Source organism: Psammomys obesus, unplaced genomic scaffold (assembly GCF_907164565.1).
Source record: "Psammomys obesus unplaced genomic scaffold, mPsaObe1.curated_primary_1811, whole genome shotgun sequence".
Classification (NCBI taxonomy): domain Eukaryota; kingdom Metazoa; phylum Chordata; class Mammalia; order Rodentia; family Muridae; genus Psammomys; species Psammomys obesus.
Window position 1 is genome coordinate 7,668,102 of NW_026596088.1, and position 22,135 is coordinate 7,690,236.

The 22,135-nt window shown below is 44.0% G+C and overlaps 1 protein-coding gene across 1 annotated transcript in view; it reads left to right on the forward strand.

The window, feature by feature from the left end:
- The window catches only part of Dnah3 (dynein axonemal heavy chain 3), a 167,703-nt gene that overhangs the window by 51,576 nt on the left and 93,992 nt on the right, over positions 1-22,135 (forward strand). The window contains 12 exon segments of the mRNA XM_055627476.1: positions 875-1,054; positions 2,392-2,528; positions 4,479-4,680; positions 5,177-5,269; positions 6,767-6,877; positions 10,438-10,552; positions 12,740-12,938; positions 15,526-15,634; positions 15,837-15,950; positions 17,213-17,389; positions 19,672-19,763; positions 21,372-21,591. Of these exon segments, the coding sequence (XP_055483451.1) occupies positions 875-1,054; positions 2,392-2,528; positions 4,479-4,680; positions 5,177-5,269; positions 6,767-6,877; positions 10,438-10,552; positions 12,740-12,938; positions 15,526-15,634; positions 15,837-15,950; positions 17,213-17,389; positions 19,672-19,763; positions 21,372-21,591 (1,749 nt within the window).

The following is a 22,135-nucleotide window of genomic DNA, read 5'->3' on the forward strand; positions in this document are numbered from 1 at the left end:
GTGTGAACTTGGGAGACTATTTGAACTGTTACATTTAGAGTCTGCATCTGTAAACACAAGGTTTGTTAGTATCTTTATTTTAGTGTGTGTGTGTGTGTGTGTGTGTGAGAGAGAGAGAGAGAGAGAGAGAGAAAGAGAGAGAGAGAGAGGGAGAAAAGAGACAGATGAGAGGTGGAATTAGAGGACAGTTTTGGGCACCAACCATCTCATTGTTGACTTTGTTTTTGAGACAAGAGCTCTCACGGTTTGGAGCTTGCCAAGTAGGCCCAGCTGACTGGCCAGCCAACCTCAGATATCATCTGCCTGTCTCCACCTCTTCAGCCTTGGGATTATAAGCATATGCAACCACACCCAGGTTTTTGTTTCTGTTTTGTTTTTTAACCTGAATTCTGGAATAGAGGCAAGAACTTTATTAATTTAGCTATCTCTCCAACCCACATAGATGTGTTCATATCTCATAAGGTAGTTAAATTGTTTTCATATACACGTGTGTAAAAATATATATGAATATATATTTGTATATACATATACATATACATGGCTCTTTGACCATCATGTATCAAATGATAAGCCTTATTATTGTTTTCTGCCTAACTAAAATGTGAGCTACACAAGGTGGAAGATTTTGTTTCATTATATCCATGCTTCCTGGAGCTGTAAACACATGAGATACATTTCAGTCAGTATTTGTTAAATGAGTGAATGAAAGAAAGAAAGAAAGAAAAAGAAAAAGAAAGAAAGAAAGAAAGAGAGAAAGAAAAAAAGAGAGAGAAAGAATGAATGAATGAATCCACACATCTTCACGGCTACTTCACTGGGTATGTGCGGCAGAGGGGCAGGTCACGGATTCAGATGTGGAATGCTAAATTCACAGAAATGGGAAGAAAAGCTGCTTCGGGTGCAGGAAAACTTGGATGCCTGGTTAAAATGCCAAGCCACGTGGTTATACCTGGAACCGATCTTCAGCTCCGAAGATATCATAGCCCAGATGCCAGAAGAGGGCAGGAAATTTGGCGTGGTGGATAGTTTCTGGAAATCACTCATGGCTCAGGCGGTGAGTTTTAGCTCCTGACCCCACCAGCAGGTGATGTTATCATGTACTGACAGGTGCATTTGTGTCTGTGTCCCTTGAAACTACCAAGTAAATTTGATTTCTTTATTTGATATTTTATATCATTGTTATAAGTTATTAAAACTTATGGGATATGGAGAGGAGAAAAAAAATTTAAATTTTATCTCACTGGAGAATGCTCTTAACAGTTTACATCATTTGCCTACTATGTCTTATGAGATAGAAGACTTTGATAAAGAGCAATGCAATAATGTTTTTATGGATTGGGAATCCTTTTAGATTTCAAATAGTGATACATAATGATCCTCAGCTACTGAACAATTTTTTGTTCACCTGTGGTGACTCAGATATGGTCTTAGAAGTCAGAAAATGCTTGAGAAGAACATGATTTTCGCTTTCTTACACGTCACTGTTGTGAGGAGCACAGGCTTGCTGAGCTGTGATCCTGTGATAAATGTATAACAGCGCATGGGCTCTAGGGAGAGATGCAGTTGCCTGGGAGGGTCAAGGAGACCTCCAATGCAGGTGATGTTAGAACCAAGCCTCGAAGGATGAGTTTCGCCACATGTTTAGTAAGCTGTATCCCCTGAAAGGACGTCTTCTCCCTTTTTGAGAAACACTCAAATTGTGGTAGATGATCAGAGAATTTATCTCAAAAGGGTATGTTTCCTTGGCTTACTTGTGGTCTGGATTACAGGGGCAAGATATGGGTAGGGGGGTTATATGGCCCAGCCAGTGGAGCAGATTTTTACATTAGTTAACTTTGTTTGGTTGCATTTCATAAAAACCCATGAAGTGTAGGCCAAGAAAACCTCATAGAACACAAGGACGAAAGTACATCCAGGCCTCCCAAGCAGTTAATAGAGAACCAAGAAAGCCCTTCAGAGCTCACAACTACTCTTCTTCTGCCTCTTGCCTATACTCCTCTCTTCGTGCTCACTAGGGCCTTTCTTTGCAGCCTGGCCTGCTCTGCCACAGAGCAGCATGGCAGGAGGTGATCCTTGCATGGCCCCAAAGCTCCTTGATCAAGGGTTCAGCACCAACCAGAACAGAATGCCTTGGTCTGTGTTTTAGACCCCTAAAATGTTCAGATGAAATGGAGTCAGTTAGTTTGTGATGCCCAACCTCTACTCAGCCATCCGTGAGTGAGTGAATGGAGTCACGCTCAGCAAGCAGCCACCCTTGTGGGACGGAGAACATTAGGACGTAGTTACCTGAGTGGGCGGCATCACAGTTGGTGGGTTGGTCATGGATACCTTAACATGTCCAACCTCAAAGCTTTGAGTACTGATAATGATTTTCTTGTGTGTGTGTCCCAGGTAAAAGACGCAAGGGTTCTGGTCGCAGCTGACCAGCCAAGAATGACTGAGAAGCTTCAGGAAGCCAATCTTCTGTTGGAAGAAATCCAACTTGGGCTGAATGACTACCTGGAGAAGAAGAGACTCTTTTTCCCCAGGTACCCAGGATTCTTCTTTCATTTGGACCTAACTTCTGAGGCCAGATATAAGTGGAATTAGATTTTTTGTGTTATATTTGGATGCTATTCCATTCCAACATGGCCATCACCCAGAGTGAAGCTAAATAGGCTCTGTATGGGTTATACCTTCACTTAGCCAATATTGTTATTTCTGCCCATTAAAGGGGCATAGTCATCATGATTAAGACCTGGCATATAGTGCTAAAGAGATCTCTCTTGGGATCCCAGCTTTTCTGTTTATTCACTTGGAGGCCTTCAGCAGCCTCGGGTTCTCCAGTATGAAGTTGATATATGATAATGCTAATGGCTCCTGGCTCTTATGTTTTCTGTGCAGATCAGTGAGCTACATGTAAAACAGGGGTGTTTGAGGAATATCAGATAGGTTTTTTTTTTACATTAACATTTATAACTCCCAGTACAGTAATTTTATAAATATTTGACTTTTTCCACAAATGTTAATGTTCTACCTAAAAGTCAACATAGCTTTAAAGGGATACTTTTGAGGGATCTCGCTCCTCAAAATTTATCCATGTCAAGTTCACTGTGGCTTCTCATTCCATGCCATTCAGCTCAGGTAAGATGCAGGTTTTCATGCCTGTAATCCTTGGGAGGTGGAGGCAAGGTACCCAAGAGTTCAAGGGAATTCTCAGATACAAAGTTGGAGGCCAACTAAGGCTATCTGAGACTTTGTCTCAAAAGACAATAACAACAAAAAAATTATAATGTGGCTTTATATGGAGTCAAAGTTAGTTCTCTATTTTCTACCAAGGGGAAAAAAAGTGTAAGATTTCATAGTTGTGGTGGTAATGGTTTTGTTTGTTCTGTGGGAGAAATTCTGTCTGGAGTGCACTCAATGTGATTACAGTCAGCTGACAATTGGTCCTAATTGTTTGCCCAGTATTTGGATTCCTATTGCTTGGGACCCCTTGGAAGGTTATCTCGGTTTGTTCACATGGTCACAGAGTCCCTAATAGGAGCAAGAATGTCAATGACAAGGTCTCCTAGTACCTAAAGCTTGGAACTTGTCCTCACCTATGTTCACTAGATTCTGCTAGCCAGAACAAGACACAAACTGGCTGGGATCAAGAGATATCAAAATCAATTGTCCCTCTTCGCTTGGGCTGGCTCTATGGTCTTCACTAAGCACTGTGGGCAATTTATAATCCACCAAATTAAATAAAACCATAATCCCATGGGCCCCTCTCTATAGAATTTTCAGTCTTGGGTTAATAAAAAAGATTCATACCTTGAACATTTTCTGAATGTTTTATTTTGTATCTTTGGAGCCTGAGCAAGTGGGAAAGTGGCCATAATCTCCACTTAAAAGACCACAGAGCTCTCTGCCTGTACATAGGTTAGTTACAAACATATTTTTGTCCGCTGTACTAGGTTATATAAGGGCATTTTTATGCAATCATATAATCAACTTCGTGCATGTTTTTGTTTTTGTTTTAATTTCTGCCTTTAACATTTTCTGGTATATCTTGAGGGAAGGAAGACCAGTCTCTCTCCTCTTACCAGGGGTTCTTGACACTGACTGCACATCAGGGTCAGCTGGGATTTAAGACATTAAGATTTCCTCAGACCTTACTAGACACCAGATACGTGGGACTCTCTGGGCGTTGGAACCTTGGCACTGAAGTTCTTAGGAGCTGCCCAGGTGATCCTAAAAAATGTATACCAGCAGTGCTGAGAACCAAGCCATCATTCCAGTGCCGACAGTTCTGAGCTCATGCAGGCATACTCTGAACCTTTCTCTTGCTCTCTGTGCCAGATGGGCGATGGGAAAGAGGAGCCAGGTCTAGGGAAGACCTTGGGAGGCAGCTGGTAATTGCATGGTGGAATCCACCTGCCCGGCAGCATCCCCTTGTCAGAAATGTGAGTCCTCAGGGGAGCTCCCGTCACCACATTCTCTTTACTTTGAAATAGGTTCTTCTTCCTGTCAAATGATGAGCTTCTGGAGATCTTGTCAGAGACAAAGGACCCACTCCGAGTGCAGCCACACTTGAAGAAGTGCTTTGAAGGAATTGCCAAGCTAGAGTTCACAGGCGAACTGGAAATCAAGGGCATGATCAGCTCAGAAAAAGAAATAGTTCCATTCATAGAGCCAATCTACCCAGCGCAAGCCAAAGTAATCCCTCCCCCCATGTTTTCTCCACAGCAGAACAAACTGGAGGATGGGGTCCCCGGCTTAATCTTTTGAACCCTAGTTTAGTGCTGTGGAACATTTTGGGTTCCATAACTTAGTAACTAAGCCATTTTGAAAAGTTACTCCATCTTTCTGGGCCTAGTTACCCATTTCAAAGATAGGGGTTATACACAGGAGGTCATGGGGCAAAATAGAACTTGTGGAAAGATCTGCAACAAAGCTGGTTCAGTAGCAAGAATCCTATTCCAGGTGACCTGGTGACACTTTCAGAGCCAGGTGAACAATGACCTAGTGAGACAAAACAGAAGTAAAGGGAAATCTCATATCACCTGACCTAGCTTTTCATATGTAACTCCTTTAAGGGCAAGCCCCTTACCCAGCCCCAGCCCTTCCCAGAGCGAGATCTGGGCTCCTCCTAAGGTTTCCACCTAGTTTAGATTGACAGTTGCTGCCTCCCGCTGTTTGTCCTTCCCCACAGGGCATGGTGGAAAAGTGGCTGCAGCAAGTGGAACAGGTGATGCTGTCTAGCATGCGGCAAGTCATAGAAAACGGGATTGAAGCTTATGACCAGGTAAACAGGAATTAGTGTCTGTGTGCCAGGGCATTGGGACTGTAAAAGAAGCTTTGGAAATGCATTGGATGAATCCATTCAACTGGACCTTTGGCCTACTGCTGAAACCCACCTCTTTGAGCTCTTGGGTCCTTTTACCTGTGAATCCCGGGGCAATGAACCTTTCTCTGAGGAAGTTTTCTGACAGCAGCAGGTGATGGAAGAAGAGGGTTAGCTGCAGCCTTTTGATGTGGGGGTGAATGGAGCGGGTGATTTTGCTTCATGCTGCTGCCTGTGACTGATGACTCGAGGTCCATCCAGCCTCCCCTTCCAGGCACGCATTCACTTAGATCACCCGTGGGTAATATTCTAAGCACACACAGCCTTTAGGAGAGCAAATACGATACGAAGCCTACGAGAAAATAACCTGCTGTGACAAATCTTCAGCAGAGAGTATCCAACCAGGCTTATGTTGGCAATGTCTGATTTCTGTCTCCTCTTTAAGGGTCTGTCTTCCTTCCAGACCCTACCCCCATTGTAAGATCCCATCTACCAAACAAACATGCTCAACTATTGCCTTTACACAAAGCTTCTCAGAACAATACTGTTGTCCCCCATAGGAGATTTCAAATTGTAGATATATTCTATTTTCTATGATAAGTTCTGAATGGCAGAGCTACCAGTGTCAAGCTAATGAGCAGGAGTCTGCAGTTTTTCTACGTAAAAGGCCAAGTGAACATTCCCACCTCTGTGGCCACACTCTGGCTACAGCGTCTAACTCTACCCTCACAGCACAAAAGCAGCATGGACATTATGCAAATGTGAAGCATGGTTGTGACTGAATTCTGTTCTGATAAAGCCATTTACAACCTTGAACACACTTGATCCACATTGTCTCATGGAGCTCAGGCTGGTCTCAAACTCCTGTGCAGCCAAGGACACCCTTGAACTTCTGCCCCCAACTCCCAAGAGCTGGGATGACAGGCTCACACCATCACACCCAGTTTACATCGTGTTGGGGCTGCACCCTGATTTTAAGCTTAGGAAACAAAAGGTAGGGGAGGAGTATGAGGCTAAGAAAACTATGACGTAGTACTACAACATCATGCAGCCACTAAAAAAAAGGAGGGTGTGAATGCTGTCTGAATATGACCTTGATTAAATTAAAAAAAAAAAAATCAGTCTCGAAGTGATGAAATCATACAGTTGGAATTGTTTTGCTTTATTTTTATTTTGCACAAATTTGAGGGACAATTTGAGGGACAAGACGTAAGTCAGTAAAATCCCAACCCTGGCATGGTGGCACACACCTTTAATCCCAGCACTCTGGAGGCAGAGCAGGCAGATCTCTGTGATTTGGGAGCCGGCCTAGTTTACACAGTGAGCTCTAAGAGAGCCGGTGAGGATTGCGGTTTGGTGTGTTGCATGCGTGTGTGGGGGGAGGAGGGTTGGTTGTAGAAAGTCAGTGTGAGCCACACGTGAACTGACACGACAGTAAACCCCACTGCTCCTTCCCAGGTCCCTCGTAACAGCTGGGTCTTGCAGTGGCCTGGCCAGGTGGTTATCTGTGTCTCCTCCATCTTTTGGACCAAGCAAGTGTCTGAAGCCCTCCTTGACAACACCCTGCCAGTAAGTGATTATGCCCGAGAGCTTGCAGAGGAAAGCCAACATGAACTAGGACAGAGTCGCCATTTGGGTCATTTAGAACAGGGACCACAGAAACTGGAATTTCCATGGAGACGGTGAAGTGGGAAATCTGGACTTGGGGATCTCCTGGGAGCCCACAGTGCTAGCCCCCTGTTTTTTCCTACGTACAAACTCTGAGCTCCAGGATGCTAAGTCTCACCGGCTTGTTTCCAGGGCTTTCCTGACAGACTTTCTAACAGTTCTTCTCTCTGGACTGGAAGGCTACTGTTTGCCTGTCTCTTTCTGCTACTGCCCCCTTCTCCAAGCTCCGAATCCCAACCAAGTCTGCCCCCAGATCTCCTTTCTGCATGCTCTGGGAGACCTGGTGTATGGCCATGCCTGCATATCCTCAGACCCAAACATGCATTTCCAGCTGATGCCAGTGCCTCAGAATTCACTTGTTGATTATGGGACCATGAGCAACTTACCAACCCAAGTGTCAGCCATCTTCTCTGTAAAATGCAAGGGATTGTCACATCGAATCATGGGGTGGCGGGATGGTTAAAGAGATGCTAGCGAGTCAGCCAGCGCTTAGATGTTAGGCTGGGAACCCGATAGGGAAGAATCCATGCTTGCTCTGTTCACAGTTACAGCTCCAGAGTTTAATGCAATGCCAAGCACATAGTAGGTGCTCAATAAATATATGTTCAATAAATGAGTAGCAATTCCACTTCTAACCAGAGGTAATTTCCCATGATTACCTTACTAGACCCCTAATATTTGCCTATGGAATCCTGGCTGTGGACCAAACTATATCTTACTTTACTATGATTTGCACCGATATCAAAATGAAAGATTGGTACCTACCCAAAGTTAAAATTTATGGAAACCATGGTGAATAATGCCTAACACACAGATTGCAAGCTTCATTCATGACATCATTCCAAACTTTAGAAATAGAAAATGTCAGACTTTTGTAACTGCATGTCTATGCACCAGTTTGTTTTTTATACTGTACACAAGAGGCAAGAAGTTTATCACACACACACACACACACACACACACACACACACACACACACACACACACACACACACTCGCACGCGCACGCGTGCGCATGCGCTTGCCCTCCCATATCCTGGATAGTCTTCTACAGAAATCAGGTGTGGTAACAAAATAGCCATCTAGCTGCCTACACATTGTACACATTGTAACAAAATAGCCATCTAGCTGCCTACAGATGTGTCCATTCATCTGTTTATCTGCTTCTCCATTCATTCACTCGTCTTTCTATCCCTCCATTCATCTACCTCCCTATCTATTCATCCATTTATCTATCCATCTATGTATCCATCCATTTACCCTTCCCTCTCCCCATCTGTCTCTCCACCCATTTATCTATCCATCCATCCTCTCATCCGTACATCTACCCATACAATGTCCATTATTTCAGCTACCTAGTCCCCAGTCTCTCCACCCATCTACCCATGTGTCCATTAGGTATTCGTTTAACAAATGCTGATTTGGCATTTGCTTTGTGCTGAGACTGCTGCTAGGCAAAAGTAACTAGAGATAAATAAGGTAATCATACTGTCACTGTTTCGGTGGGTTTATGATCAGTCTGGTAAGGGGGGCTAAAATGCACTGGTTTAGAATTATACTAAAGATGAAACAGATGCAAGAGGTGTGGGAGAGAAGAGGGACTCTGATAGAGGGACTGGTATTGGAGATGATTTCCCATAAAATCACTGTCTAAGAGAGGCCTACACTATGAGCGACCCCTGGCCAAGTAGAAAATAAAAGCAAGATTATTCCAGAGAGAAAAATTAGAATGGGCAAAACTCTAAAGATGCAAAGCACAGTAGACTTCGGGGAGGAAGGAAAGGCATGGTGCATTGCATCAGCCTTTGAAAACCATTGTTTTAGTATTTGCAATACCATTCCACACGAAAGCAGGAGAAATCCACGTTTTGACAGGTTTATCTGAATAGGAAATCTATACATATCATCACTAACAGCAATATTGCATGAAAGTTTAACTGAGTAGTTTTTTCTTCCTTTCCAAATCCTTCCACTGCCTCAACTCTCAGGGCATTCTAGATTACAATCCTATCTTGTGCTGTGTTCAAGGTCTAAACTAAAACTACGCAATTTACATAAAATCCATTAATATATAACAACTCAGTTTAACATGCCTGAACACAATTACTTGACATATTGGTACAAAAGGCCTGAAAATAAGTTGCTAGCCGACCATTGGCACTGTCCAAGCCTGATGATGCCTTGTCACTTCTCCGTAGAGGAGGCTGGTTCTATGCTTGAATCCATAGCTAATGTGACTGACGAGAGGCAAGGAGCCTCAGATCCTTGTGTGTGCCTACTGCCTGGCGTGGATGACGGCAGCTGTGGGGTGGGGATGAGGCGTTTCGGAGCACCATGGAGGCGTGTGCATCACCAAGGGCTTTTCAGACAGCAGTTCGCAGAGAGTGGAGGCGCTGGGAGCCTCTTTGTTTCTGCATGCGGGGCACATAATTGCTAACAAGAGCATCACCGTTTACTGGGTGCTTTATTCGATTCAGACATTGTGCCCAGGATTCTCAAACTCTATCTCAGCCCTCAGCAGAACTCCCCACCTTAGTGGTAACTATACAGATTTCTCACACCTGGTAGCCCTCACGGACTCAGAAGCACAGTACTAGAAAATTGAAGAGGTAGAATCCGAACTCAGGGCTCTCCTTTTTTTTTTTTTTCTTTTTAAAATCCATTTTTACTTTTTAACCTCTTCATTTTGAAATGTCAGGCTTGTGTATACTGTCAGAAAAAAATATGAAGAATTCTCATATACCCTTTATCTAGATTCCCTGATGTGTGAATGTCAAGGATAACCAAAATATAACGATCCAAACTAAGAAGTCAACATTGACCTATTACTGTCTATTAAACTTTGCCAGTGTAATTAGTTGCCCCGTTAAATGCCTCGCTTTTTCCTAGGCTAGGACTCTGTCCAGGGTTACATGTTTTGTCTGTCCCCTCTTGTTTTAAGTGAGGTGATGTCTTCCTGTGTAGCCCAGGCTATTTCCCTCCTGCCTTCATTACCCAGGTGCTGTGAGTCATAGGTGAAGACCAGCATGCCCTAGCCCCTGTGTCTCCTTTGATCTGCAACTGTATGATTCGTGTGTAGTAAGACTCACCCATTTTAGCACATAGTTCTGTGTTTTCGCAAGCACATGCACCCATGCGAGCACAGTCATGCTCAGATGCCTTTAATTTCCCCCAAAGTCAGCTTCTCTTTACTCCAAGGACTCACAGTTGCACATTTTACCCGTCAAGTTCTGCCTTTCCCACAACATCATAAAAATAAAACAGGATAGATAGTGTGGCCTCCTTTTAATCGGCACAAGATCCATCTTGAGGTTAAGGTGTTGGGTGAAGAAAAGGGTGGTTTGAGGGATGACACCCAGGTCGGGTTTGGACCATTGGATGGTAAGTGGAGTCAGCCCTCAAGATGGGCCTTGCTGGAGGAGAAACCATCTTGACTGTGTTTCTTTCTGTGCCCCGGCCAGGACTTTCTGGAGAAGAGCAATGAGCAGATCGCACAGATTGTTGAGCTGGTGCGAGGGAAGCTGAGCAGTGGGGCGAGGCTCACCCTCGGGGCCCTCACTGTCATCGACGTCCATGGTAAGAATGCAGATGTTTGGCATTGCTCAGTCGGGGAATGGCAGCTGGCTGGGCACATCTCCTTAACGGGATGACTCAGGGCTCCCCAGTCCATCTGAGAGTACTGAAAGTGCCGGGGAGGGCCCAGTGCCAAGGCCTCTCCCATCACAGCCACTCTGCAAGCAGGACTCTCATCTGAGAGGCACCCGCTTGGTGAATGATTTCCTCGGGTTAAGCACAGCGGATGATGCTGAATATTCACCAGGTGCTGAGCTTTGTGCTAAGTAAGTGTTTACATTTGCTCAAACATTTCCCAGGTTAAAAAAAAAAAAAAAAAAAAAAAAAAAAAACAATTGTTGGGAGATAGTGCATTTGGAAGTGACAAAGGTTCCTCTGTCTGCTTCCAAACCCAATGGGCTGGAAATTGGAAGTGGGGCCAGGAGAGGGGATGAGAGACAATACCTTTCTCCTCTTCTTTAAACAAAAAGAAAACAGAGGAGGAAGATGAGAAGGAAGTGTGGTCTTTATGTAAAAATAAACCACCTCCACAACTTTCCCCTATCATCACCAAGGAGACTAGGGTTGGACCAGGCTGGTTGCCTAGAAACAAGGTCTTTCTTGCTCATATACCAGCTAACTAATGCGTCATAGCATCTATTCCCTGGAGTCTAGTGCTCATTTCAGTCTGATTTCAGGCACAGAGATGCCTATAAAATCAGGGAGAGAGGAGGGAGAACCTCGCTCTCAGACACGCCACATACCACCTGGTGGAGGTGATGAGCACAGGCATGCTTGTGGCCCACTGTCTCCCTGCGTAGCTAGATTCACAAACACAGGCGTGCATGCGTACACACACATGCCTTTGCACATACACTGCCTAGCAAAGACAGCTTCAAGTCGGTCTCTCGTGAAAACCTGTAGGCATCTGCCGTACTAGCTCAGATCTCGACAGCGTTCATCCCATCAGCACCTGAGAGCCAGTTAATGATTCCATAAGCCTACAGCCACGCTTCAACTTCAGGGCTCATCCCTGTAAGTTAGCCTTGAAATCCTACGAGAGGAAGAAGGAAGAGCCTTGAAATGTATTGCCCAGCCTGTTCCCGAGGCTGGAGGAAAGATGGCTCTAACCACAAACTCAGGGGATACTTCCCCATGTTGTCAGGTCAAGGTGATGTCATTGTTCTAGGGTGCCCTAGAAGCCTGTGACGGGGCCCAAAAGGCCATATGGGGATACGTAAGCCTTCAGGGTGACTATATCGCAAGGCTTCTGGGTGGGCTCCACTCCCACGCCCACCCCCACCCACGCCCCCATGAGTTTCAAACATGAAGTAACATTATATACTATTTTTATCCCTGGGACAGTTGTCTGAGGTGCTGGTCCTCTCTCACTCTTACGGTTTTGTCTAAACATGCGTTTATATGTGGTCCTCATAACCATTCCAGGCAATATAAGATGCTACCCCTGGCATACAGACTGATTAACCAAGACACAGAGAAGTTGAGTAGCTTTCCCAAAGTCACAAAGTTAACTCATGGTGGAATCATAATCATAATTTGAACCCAAGTATATCAGTTATTTTCCTGACCGCTACAACAATATACATGGCCAAAGCAAGCAACTGAAGACAGGAAGTGCTTATTCTGCAGTTTGAGGGTTCAGACAACCATGGTGGGGAGAGCAGCAGGGATGTGGGTCATCTGCTTATACTGAATCCACGTCCCAAGAAGCAGAGAGCAGCAAACCCTGGTGCTGAGCTAGAGTACTCAGTTCAGGACAGGACCCATCCCAGGGAATGGTACCATTCATGTTTAGAGTGGGTCTTCCTACTTCAGTTAGCCTAACCTAGATAATCCTTTTAGGCTTGCCCAGCAGCTTAGTGATTCTAGACCCAGTCAAGTTAACAGTCATTATTAACCATGACACCAGACAATCTGATTTCGGTGTGTGCAAATGCAGTTCCTCTACTCTACCCCCTGAGAGAAGGCAACACAGCCTTCCTTGACCCTTGGAAAAAAGCAAAGTCCAGTTCGTGAGAGCTCCTGCCACCTGCAGGCTAGAAGTGGGCCAGGAAGATGTTAGAACCTGAAGTCGTGTGGAGACTGGGGGCCTTGGTAGTATCCTCATCTGCCCGAGAAATCTGTAGACGCAAGTGATTCTTATGACTCCATGTGGTTGTGTGTGTGTCTCTCTGCATGGCATCCCATTAGCCCGTGATGTGGTGGCCAAGCTGGCACAGGATAAGGTCACGAGTCAGAGTGATTTCCAGTGGATTTCACAGCTGCGATACTACTGGGAGTCAAGGGACGTTCATGTGCAGATGATAACCACAGAAGCTTTGTATGGCTACGAGTACCTGGGAAACTCCCCCCGGCTGGTGATCACCCCTCTCACAGACCGTTGCTACAGGTAAACACTGGGGCCCCAAGTGAAAAGGATGAGAAAAGAATTTAGGAAGGAAAGGCAGTAGGCAGGAAGGGTGTGGTGTCTCGGGTTTCTTACCCTCTACGTTTCAAAATCACATTTCAGAAGTTTGCCTTAGTTGTTAACCATGACCACAAATGGCTATGGAATTGGTTGGGAATGGGAACCAAATGGGAACCCTAGTATGGACTAATTTATTGGAACCAGTTAGCAGAACACTGGTGTATGAGTGAGATGGTCGCATGATACGTAAGTAGAAAGCTCAGCAACAACAAAACTCAAGGTAGTACCTGGAGGGCCCGTGGCGATGGGATGGAACAGGAAGGTCAAGACACAGATAAGCAGGGCTGAGGATGTGGCTCTGAGGGAGAACAGTGGACTAGCAAGCAGGAAAGGCCCCGAGTTCTATTTCCAGCACTTCAAGAAAATAAAACCAACAAGACCCCAGGTAAGGCATCTCAAGACTCTGCACCCACCCCAGTGGAGAGGAGCGGTTTTTCTCCACTTAGCATATCACTTGGCTACTTTCCCCACAATTCCCAGGGTTAGGTCCCTGTGTTTTGTTAGCTTTCCAATGTTGTTCTGCTTGGATTTTCTTTGCTTTTGTATTTTTCCTTATAGTAAATGTTTTAGACTGTAAAAACATTTCCAAGTATTATTCTTTAAGGTTCCTTAAACATTTTTAATCATGTATTTTCTTTTATTAGCATATATCAATTATAGAATACAATATTTTCACACAGGAATATACCATATTTATAAGCACCTTGTCTTGTCTCTCTACCAATCTCCTCTGATTCCTCTCCTCTTCCTAAGTAGTTCATATTCTACTTTATTCTCTTTTTCCCCCAAATCTAAATTATACACATGAGAAAAAGCATGGAATTTGTTTTTCTGAATCTGGCTTATTTTGCTTAACATGATAATCTCCTACTCCACTCATTTTCCTACAAATGATGAAACTTCACTCTTACTCATGGCTGAGTAAAATTCTGTTTTGTTATATATACCACATTTTCTTTATCTATTCATCAATTGATGGACACCGGGGCTGATTTCTAACTTTGTTCTATAAATAGCATCACAGCAAACATGGATGTGCTAATGTCTCTGTGGTATGTTGGCATCAATTCTTCAGGTGTTTACCCAGCAGCACTGGATCCTGATCATACAGCAATACTACTTTTAGTTTTTTGAGGAACCTCTGTACCAATTTCCAGAGTGGCCACATTGATTTACATCTCCTTCCAACAACATAGAAATATTAAATTCCCCTATCCTCCCACACTTGTCCTTGCCAGCATTTGTTGTTTGGTTTCTGGATGGCAGCCATTCTGACTTGAGTAAATCCAGTATAGTTTTTATTTGGGCTTTTTTGATGACCGACGGTACTGACCTTGCCCCATCCCAACCCTTGACACTTGTACTTCTTCTGAGAACTGTCTATTTAATTCATTTGTCCATTTATTATCAATCCTTTGTTTTCAGTGTCTTGTTTTTTGTTTGTTTGTTTGTTTGTTTGTTTTTTAGACAGGGTTTCTCTTTGTGGCCCTGGCTGTCCTAGAACTCATTCTGTAGACCTCAAGCTCAGAGATCCACCTGCCTCTGCCTCCCGGTTCTGGAATGAAAGGTGTGCACCACCACACCCAGCTCTGTGTTTTGTGGTTTTAACCCATCATTCGTTTATTCTGTCCATTACTCGGCAATTTCCTCTTAGAGGTCATTTTGTTGCACACCCTCCAGATCTTCAGCATGAGATTATAAGTGACACACATGCTAGAGTGTTTATGACAGGAGAAGAACAAACGTCCATCATCTGACATAACCATTCACATTCCCCCTGTGCTGGGAACAGCTGTAAATCTACTCATTCATCAAAACTCCTGGCTGCCATACACTCTTATTAGCTCAGTCATGAAGAACACTCATGTCTTGAATGTCCCTTTGGACCATGTATGACATCAGCTAACCCTAGATCTCATTAGGGTTGTGGAAACAAGTTCAGAAAACATGTTACTGTGTTCCTTGGTATAAGTTACACAGACTTATCCCAAGGACTTTGGGGCCAGGTTCCACATCATCCATGTCTAACATCTGCCTCGCACCTACCCAGGCACTGTGTTCTTTCCACTAAGGATATGAACTGAATTAAAATGGGGTTCCTAAGTCTAGGTCATAATCCAATGTGACACATGTATTTGTTGTCTCCATTCCATCAGTGTTAGTGAGCTTTGGAATGTAGGACCGGGGTAGCTGTCATTTCTCTTTGGTTCATTTAGATCCACCTAATTACCCATTGTTCATTCAGTCATTCTTTCAGGCAACTGTGTGTAGATGCCGCCTTCCATGCACCAAACACTGTGCCAGCTATGAGATGACAATGCTGAGCAACATCAACTTTTTACGATGATGATGCACTGATCATATAATTGAGGGGGACATCTAACTTGTTGAGGGGGACATCTGTTTGCAGAATTCAAAATAAACAAAACCAAGTTTCTTGTGTCTCAGGATTTGCACACTGAATTGCTATGTTTTTTTTTTTGTTATGTTTTTGTTTTTTTCCTTTCAGGACTCTAATGGGAGCTTTGAAGTTGAACCTTGGAGGGGCTCCAGAGGGTCCAGCTGGGACAGGCAAGACGGAGACCACCAAAGATCTGGCTAAAGCTTTGGCCAAGCAGGTATGGAAATGCCACCCATCTCTACCCTCTCTTCCTACCTCTCTCTGGACCCCAAAAGCAAGAATTTTTAAAATGAGTTAGCCTCACAGGCACAGTGAGACAGCAGTTCATTTCATAGAATGAGAGAGGAGCCTCACTCCTGGCTTATGCTTCTTGTTACTCAGTTATGAGGAAACTTATCCTGGATCCTCCCTCTTTCTAGTGTGTGGTCTTCAATTGTTCTGACGGTTTGGATTACAAAGCCATGGGGAAGTTCTTCAAGGGGCTGGCCCAAGCTGGCGCATGGGCCTGTTTTGATGAATTCAACAGGATTGAGGTAAGTCTCTTTTTAGGGGACATGACAGAGGGGCTCGCCATTGAGGGTTTTGTTTGTTTGTTTGTTCATTCGTTTAGCTAGGAATAGAGTCTGTGTCTTCTCTATGGCCCTTGCGTTGAGTAGGTACTTAATACACTAAACATAAACAGCCACAAGGAAACAACAGTGTGTGTATTTTAAACACACCCAACTTCCCTAGCATACTCATCCACTCACTGACTCATTCGAAGTTCATTGGAGCTAGGTGCATGTCAGTAATTACATAAGTTGGAGAGGCAAAGATGAGTAAGGAATAATCTTGCTTCTTAGATGGTTTTGTTAGAATTTTAAAATGACGCCACACACACACAACAGATTTTATATGAAAGAGTTCATTTGGGGGAGGGGATCAGAAAAGAGCCAGGCCTGAGTGAGCCATTAGGGCAAAGAGACAGAGGGAGACAGAGACAGAGATGGGGGAGGGAGGGGGTACCTTCTCAGAGAAAGAGGAGAAAGCAAGAGAGAGAGAGAGAGAACACGCATGTGGGCATGTGAAAGAGAGGCAGACCAGCCATTAAGTACCTGGCCCAGATGATGTCATAGGACATAGGCACCAACATAGAACATTGTCAGGACCCTAAAGGTCTCTAAAAGTAGGCCAGCTGAATTGCCTGCAAAAATAACAGGTTTTAACCCAATAAAAGGAATAAAAATTAAACAACAACAACAAAATAAGCCAGGCTGTGGTGGTACATGCCTTTAATCCCAGCACTCAGGAGGCAGAGGTAGGTGGATCTCTGAGAATTCAAGGCCAGCCTGGTCTACAAAGTGAGTCCAGGACAGCCAGCGCTACACAGAGAAACCCTGTCTTGAAAAAACAAATTAAGAAAGAAAGAGAGAGGCAGGGGGAGAGAGAAGAAAGAAATATGATAGAAGTCTACAGGAACGGTAAAAAATGAAAGACAAGTCACAAAAGAGTGAGTGAATGGTTCTATTTAGACAAAGAGTAGAAATAAAAAATGTAAGCATGAAATTTGAACATCCCCTTAGGGAATAAGCTCTATGCAAAGATAAAGTACTATGGAAACTTCTCCTCCCCAAACACCACACCACATACACACATCAATACAAGCACAAACAGTCTTGCTTTTCTTTGCCAAAGCTCCTAACCGTGCTCCTCATTTGGAGCATAACACTCTAGTTCTCAGGTGGTCTAGGCCCACCCCTGCCGAGAGTAGAGCATGCTGGCAGAGCACACCTCAGCTGAGTACTCTCTTCCATAGGTGGAAGTACTGTCAGTGGTAGCCCAGCAGATCCTCAGCATCCAACAAGCCATTATCCGGAAGCTGAAGGTGTTCATCTTTGAAGGCACTGAGCTCTTGCTGAATCCAACTTGTGCCGTCTTCATCACCATGAACCCTGGGTATGCTGGCAGGGCTGAGCTGCCAGATAACCTCAAGGTAAATGTTGGCATTGACTTATATAGCATACAGTGTAGAAGCTTCTAGAAGTAGGTGCCCAAAGACCTTATAGACAGCCTAAGAGTGGAAATGGCTAATGTTTTTCAGCTATGAAAAGAATGAAAGAAAAGTGGAATGATAAAGGTGCTAAGGTAATACTTGGTACCAGAACACCTCCCCCAACAAGGTCTCACAGTGAGGAGGAGTAACTGTAAAATGATGGCAAAGTGAAGAGCAGTGAAGCTATATAGTAAGGGGCAGGGTTTCTGTTATCTCGAGAGGTCAGACAGGCAATTTAAAGAGATGTAGGCCAGACATGGTAGAGACTAAAGCAACAGCTACCTCTTATTTCCAACCTGCTATTGCCAAGGAGTTGTTACATTTTGTTGTTGTTTTCAGGATAGGATAGAAATTTAGCACTGTTACATGGAGTCACCTAATTTTTACACCCTGGTTTATGGCAAAAATACAACTCCTGAGGGTCAAACAATAATCATCTACTTATGAGAGAACACCAAATTTCAATACAGAGAACTCTGGCAAACCGAGAATGACCCATGACCATCAGCCCCCTTTATTACTAAACTGGTAAAGCTTAAGTCATTTCCTTTGTGAAGCAGGTTGTTCTGACCCTCTAGAGCAAAAACAAGAGTGTGTGTACCCAGAGCTTATTGCTGAAGTGATCTGAGCTACAGCCACTGTCACATCCACAAGCCCTGTTGCTTGTGGAAGAAGAAAAGTGCCTCTGAAGGGGAAGAACGAGAAACGAACAGGATCTCTTCAATGGAAGATGGCCCTAAACGGCCCTGGGATGCTGCTCTCGTGGAGGCACAAATCTAAAGAATATAAGATGGTTAGGTCTTCTCTGAAAAAAATGTCGGCCACCGAGGTGCTTTAAAAGAATGACATGCTTCTTTATGGATTTCTCCATCCCCTTAGATGGCAGAGATGAGAGATATGGCTACACCCTCATCATGGACTTTAGTCCATGTCATTCTGCCTGCTATAAACACATTATGATTAGTACCCAGGAAATCTTATTCAGATAGACCACTTTTTTCCCTCAGAGTAGAAAATAGGCAAGATCATCTATCAAGTAGGTTGACGCCCTTTTTTGATTTCTGTGATGTGATAAAACATTGACCAAGCCACTCGGGGGAGGGAAAAGCTTACTTGGCTTACACCTCCAATCATGGTCCATCTTTGAGGGAAGTTGGGTCAGGAACTCAAGCAAGAACGTAGGGGCAAGAACTGAAGCAGAAACCGTTGGAGGACACTGCTGACCTGCTTCCCTGGCTTACTCGGCTCCCTCTCTTACACCCCCACAGTGAGATCAGACCTTTCACATCAATCAAAAATCAAGAAAATGCCCCCCACAGACAATCCGATAGAGGCCATTGTTAAATTGAGATACCCTCTACCAAGATCTGTCTAGATTAGTTGGCATAGGCTAGTGAGTGTCGAAGTAGAAGTTGGGCCTATATTTCTCTTTTTTAAAATACCCAATTGCTGTAATCACTCTTTTGCACTCACCCTAGCCAATAGCCATGTTAGACCTGCACAAGAAACTTTCATGAGACAGATATTGTAGGACGTGATGGTGAGAGGAAGTCTGAGTTAGTCGTGGTTATCCAGCTAATTAGCTGTAAGATTCATGCAAATTAGCTGTAAGATTCATGCTAATTAGCTGTAAGATTCATGCAAGCCTCTTTTCCTGTAAGTTCTTAAGATAACTAACAATAGAGTAGCTGATGTATACTGATTACTATGAGCCACATTTGTTTGTGAACACTTCACTGATACTGTATCATTTGTTCTCAGGCTATATCTACAAAACGCTAAAGCTATTAGTTCATTTTGACAAGAAAAATACTGAAGTTTAGGATTCTATAACTTACCCAAACTGGTCTGTATCAGAACAGGAATCAGATCAGGCAAGAGCTGATTTGATTCCCAGGTTATGTGTTGGTCTCACGTGCTTAAGCGGCATCCCATATCCTACTGAATGCTGGCAAGTTGGGTGATGCTATAAGATGTGCTCATTTGACAAAGAGTGAAGCATAGTTCACTTCTATGAACCTTCTATACAGCACCAAGAGACCCGGTGTATGACCAAAGTCAGCACAGAGGCTGTCTGTCTGCATTAACTTGTCTTCTGGCCCTCCTTCCCTTGTCACTGGGTTGACTGGATGATCACATGACTTTACTTTATCTCTGCACATGTGTCTCTTCTAAGGATTTGTCCTATATACTCTGGTTCTGATTGGTGATTTCTTTTCCAGGCTTTATTCCGAACAGTGGCAATGATGGTGCCAGATTATGCTCTCATTGGTGAAATTTCCCTCTATTCTATGGGCTTTCTGGACTCCAGGAGGTATGTTTTCACTTGTTTTCCAGTATGTGGTAGATTTGCAATAGCTCACTGGGAAATAAGAATTAAAACTCAAGAAACTTAATTCTAGCTGATTTGAGAACATATGGCCCTGGCTTTGGTCCAGACCCCATTCCTGAGAAAAGGCCCAGATGCCCATGAGGGGGCTTCTCTCTGCTTACACATACCCAAACACTGTTAAAAACTATAGCCACATGTATCTTTCTCACCCTTCACATTAACACATTTAACCCCATATTATTAAATGGCCTAAAGCAAAACTATAAAACAGGAAATGATTCCAAAGCTGCAGAGAAAAAAATTACTATTATTTAAATAACAATTTAATAAATTGTTAGCAATATAGGATTTATTGACTCCAATTAATGGGGTTATTGCTGATTCAAGCATCTCCCAGTTTTCGAAGACACACAGAGATCAGTGTCTTTATGTGTGCATGTATGTACTCAACAGCACACACCAAGAGTCAAGAGTCATCATTGTAAAGTGGCTTGTATTGACCCAGCCCAAATTTTACATTTGTTTGTATTTTTAGTGTTATTGCTGTTTTTTTTTTTTTTAATCTTATCTTTCCTGTAATCAATTGGTTTTGTTGTTTCAATAAATGTGTCTTCAGGATTGTGTAGAGATGTTTCTTGTTTGTAACCTAAGGGAATTTCTCACAGAATGTAGCACCCCTTCCTTGTCAAGAGGATTCCTCTGAGCTGTAGGTTTATTTTTCCCCTATGGTAGACCTGATCACATTGGTTTGACTATTTAATCCACCAACTATCTAATGCTAATCCCTGTGCTAAAGTAGGAACAGCAGTGAGTAAGTTTTCTAAAGGGAATCATCACAAGGGCAGTGTGCCTAGGTGGGCTAGTTAGGGTAACCCTGCCGCTCAAATCCCAATGGCACAGCATGACAACTGTTTGCTTCACACTCACTCAAAATCTCAAATGGATATTTCTAGTCAGGAGCATTGCTCCTCACTGGGTGAGTCAGGAACCTGGGATACTGATACTTACAACATGGCTACAACACATGGCATGGGGTGTCTCATGAGGGAGGTTATTATGGACCTGACATATGTCATTTGTTCGCCCGACACTGGATAAAACACATTAGTATGGCCTCCTCTAACTGTACGCAGCCTGAGAAAGGTGGTTCTCAGCTGCGTGTCCAGAAAGACTAAGAAGTAGACGCGCATGCACACAAGGGTATGTGCATAAGATGATGTGTGTTAGACTTTTGAATTAGCTTTCCTGTATTAAAAGCCAGACCAGATATGGAACAATATTGCAATGTCACGGAAATGGAAAAGGTAACCTCTTCCAGCAAACCTTACTCTCGTTCGTCAGGGATTGACACGGTTATTTGAGGCATCCTTTCAAGTGTGTGTATGCCTGCACGCGTAATGTGACTTCTTTTAGAGTGTGTGTTAGCTATCTGTGCTCGCTGGCTTTCATCTTATCTTTGAAAGAGTTTGCTTCCAGATTTCATTATGGTGATTCTGGTAAAAGACTTACTTACTAGGCCATGAGCAAGCCTGGTTTCTGAAAGGGCCACACTGGGGGCCTGTAGACACCCATGTCTTTGCCCTCGTACAGTCTTGCCCAGAAGATTGTCGCCACCTACCGCTTGTGTTCTGAGCAACTCTCGTCCCAGCACCACTATGACTATGGCATGCGGGCTGTCAAGTCAGTGCTCACAGCCGCAGGCAACCTGAAGCTCAAGTACCCCCAGGAGAACGAAAGTGTTTTGCTGCTCCGGGCCTTGCTAGATGTCAACCTGGCCAAGTTCTTGGCTCAAGATGTCCCCCTGTTTCAGGTACGCAGTCTTGGGACCTTGGCCAAGGACCCAGGCTCAACTCTGGAGATTGAAATATCTTCTTCTACATCTCCCCACACCGTTCACTTCTTGATACCATCTCTCATTCTAGCCATTCCACTTTTGAGAGTGTATGTAAGGGCATGGAGAGACCCAGGGTTAATCTCAGGTACCATTATCTATTGCTTTCCATCTTTTTTTTTTTTTTTTAAAGACAGATTCTCATTATGTAGCTCTGATTGGCCTGAAACTTGCTAGGTAGAGCATGCATCAGTATCATAGAGATCTGCCTGCCTCTGTCTCCTAAGAGCTGCCATTCAAGGTATGAGCCACCACGAGTGGCCTCCCACCTTATTTTTTGAGCTAGGGTCTCTCACTGAACCTGGAGCTAACCAAGTCAACTAGACGGGCTGTCCAGTTAGCCCCATGACCCCACCAGCCTCTGCCTTCTCAGAGCTGGATTACAGGCACACGTCACCACACCTAGCTTTTTACATGGGTGTTCAGGATCCAAACCAGGTCCTAAGGTCCTAAAGCTTGCACG